This window comes from Anopheles ziemanni, chromosome 3 (genome assembly GCF_943734765.1).
Source record: "Anopheles ziemanni chromosome 3, idAnoZiCoDA_A2_x.2, whole genome shotgun sequence".
Lineage (NCBI taxonomy): Eukaryota > Metazoa > Arthropoda > Insecta > Diptera > Culicidae > Anopheles > Anopheles ziemanni.
Window position 1 is genome coordinate 61,088,702 of NC_080706.1, and position 2,452 is coordinate 61,091,153.

A 2,452-nucleotide genomic window follows, 5' to 3' on the forward strand; every position below is an offset into this window, starting at 1 on the left:
ACATGTACACAACAACTCAATCTCTTAACTCCTAGTATAAGCTATGTGTCAAGCAATATTCGAGATACGCGGATTTCTCTGGTCCCTATTATCCGCGTAAGTCGGACATCGACTGTATATCACTTTCTTATAGAAATTGTTGAAATTGACGTTCGTTCAGTTCTCTTGCAATTCATTCAATTTAACAAAAAACATTTTACTATTCAAACAATAGCTAATATTCAAAGATCCAAACTTTCGATGTATTCCTTCAAAGGGGTCGCGGGCCGGATCCGATGTGCTTGCGGGCCGCATGTGGCCCGCGGGCCGTATGTTTGACATCCCTGCTTTACGTGATTTTTTATCAAGTGGGATAGTACGTCCTCATTTCCGAATGAACCCGGCGGTACATACTCGATTTAAAAAACGTATGATTGCAAAGTTAACGCGAATCGTTGCAATCTGTTGACTGTGTACGGCGGGATGCCTTTCTTTGACCCAAATATATGGAGCAGAGGTTTGTGATCGCATTGCAGCAAAAACCGCCTGCCGTGAAGCATTTTGTGAAACTTTGTAACGGCGTAAACGATTGCGAGACCTTCTCGATCAATTTGATTGTAGTTTGTCTCGGCTTTTGCCTGTGCTCTAGACGCGTGTTGGATCACTTTTATCGAACCGTCTGGAAATTGGTGACTTATGGTCCCGCCGAGATCGATCGATGAAGCGTCTGCGGATACAATAATTTTGGCTTTAGGATCGTAGTGCGTGTTCTTGCGCGAGTTTCTTTCGGGATAATTTCGGATTGTTCTTGCTACGATGAATAGTTACCCCGGGTGGTTTTTTGGTAGAAGAGAGAGATTTTTTTATTCTAACTAGCCTTTATAACATTTTTCCTAACTCTGTTTAGTTCCCCTTTTTGATCATGACGGGTTCGGCCTCATAAATCAATTATGGTCGTAATTGCCATAATGGCTTACGCAGTGTTTTTGTTTACAAGTGTCAATTCCTGCCTGATCATGCTCCACCCCCTTGACGCTCGTCAACAATTACTTTCCACGTGGTGATAAGTTTAAGTTTGTTGCCTCCGGTAGCAAGCAAATTTTAGCGATTGCCCTAACCGAAATTCCTTTGGCAGTTCTTAATGTTACTACACGTGTCAAATTATCCGTGCCGGGGTGCGTTTCAATTATCCGCGCGAGTGGCCATTGTGTTGCAGGAAGAGCCTCGTCCATCAGGATTGCCAGTCTGCCAGGTGCGAAATCCGTATTGCTGCAGGTCTTCATCGTATCCCTTTGCATTTCTTGTAGGTATTCGCTGGTCTAATGTTTCCAGAAGCACTGTACGATCAGTTGCCACTTCGGCCACTCGCTCAGGGTGTATGCCTTTCGGGTTGAATAGTCCGGCTCGGGGATGGCGTTCATCGATGTGCCTATAAGACAATGTGCAGGTGTTAATGCGGCTAATTCGTTGGGGTCATCCGACTCTATTTGGTGCAGAACAGTAATGTATCCCTCGTAAGGCAGTCTCGTGCTGCCCAGCTGGCGAAACATGTGTCTTTTGGCGGTGTTCACTGCAGCTTCCCACAATCCGCCAAAGTGTAGAGCCCTTGGTGGACTGAAGTGCCAAGTGATGCCCATATCTGCGCAAGTCGAGACGATGATGTTGTTTTGCTTCTCATCATGGAGCATCTCGAATAGCTCAATAAGTTCCCGGGCTGCGCCTTCGAAGTTTTTACCGTTGGCCGAGTAGATGTGTGACGGACGTCCTCGGCGCGATGCAAATCGTCGAAGGATCGTGATCGTGATGATAGGATGCTGGTTTTCACGTCCCACTAGTTCCAGGTGAACAGCCTTCGTGGCAAAGCAAATAAATACGCAGAGGTATGCTTTGGCGGGCTCTGCACGTTTGTGGATCGGTCGTAGATAGATCGGTCCAGCATAGTCCACTCCGATGGTCGCGAACGGTCGATTCGGTGTGATCCGCGATGATGGTAACTGCCCGATTTGTTGCTGTACAAGTACGGGCTGTTGGCGAATGCATCGTAAGCAGTGCCTAACGACGCTTTTCACCAGATGTCGTCCGTCGAGTGGCCAATATTCTTCACGAATCTAGGAAAGCAGCAATTTTCCGCCACCATGTATCAGCTCTCTATGAAGGTGTTCTGCGATGCGGCGTGCGAAGATGTGCTTCTTGGGCAGAAGAATTGGATGTTTCGATTGATAAGGCAGTTGTGAGAGCTTGAGACGTCCTCCTACTCTCATTACTCCTTCGTTATCGATGGACGGGTTTAGACGTCTAAGTGATGAGCGCTTTGGAATCTACCTCACGCTTCCTCAACCGCTCGAGCTCCGTTGGAAATCCATTTTGCTATGCCAGCTTGTACAGCACAGTTTTAGCAGCTTCCATGAGGTCCGGAGAGATAGCCAATGACGCGTAGAAGCTTGGTGTATGATGAGTACCGTTTGAACCAAGG

General features: G+C 47.1%; 1 protein-coding gene across 1 annotated transcript; it reads right to left on the bottom strand.

Moving 5' to 3' along the window:
- Positions 1-1,298: 1,298 nt before the first annotated feature.
- Positions 1,299-2,240, bottom strand: LOC131285180 (uncharacterized). The gene is made up of 2 exons (XM_058314041.1): positions 2,235-2,240; positions 1,299-2,003 (listed from the first exon to the last, which is right to left on the bottom strand). The coding sequence occupies exons 1-2, from the start codon at positions 2,238-2,240 to the stop codon at positions 1,299-1,301; spliced, it is 711 nt and encodes a 236-aa protein (XP_058170024.1).
- Positions 2,241-2,452: the final 212 nt, after the last annotated feature.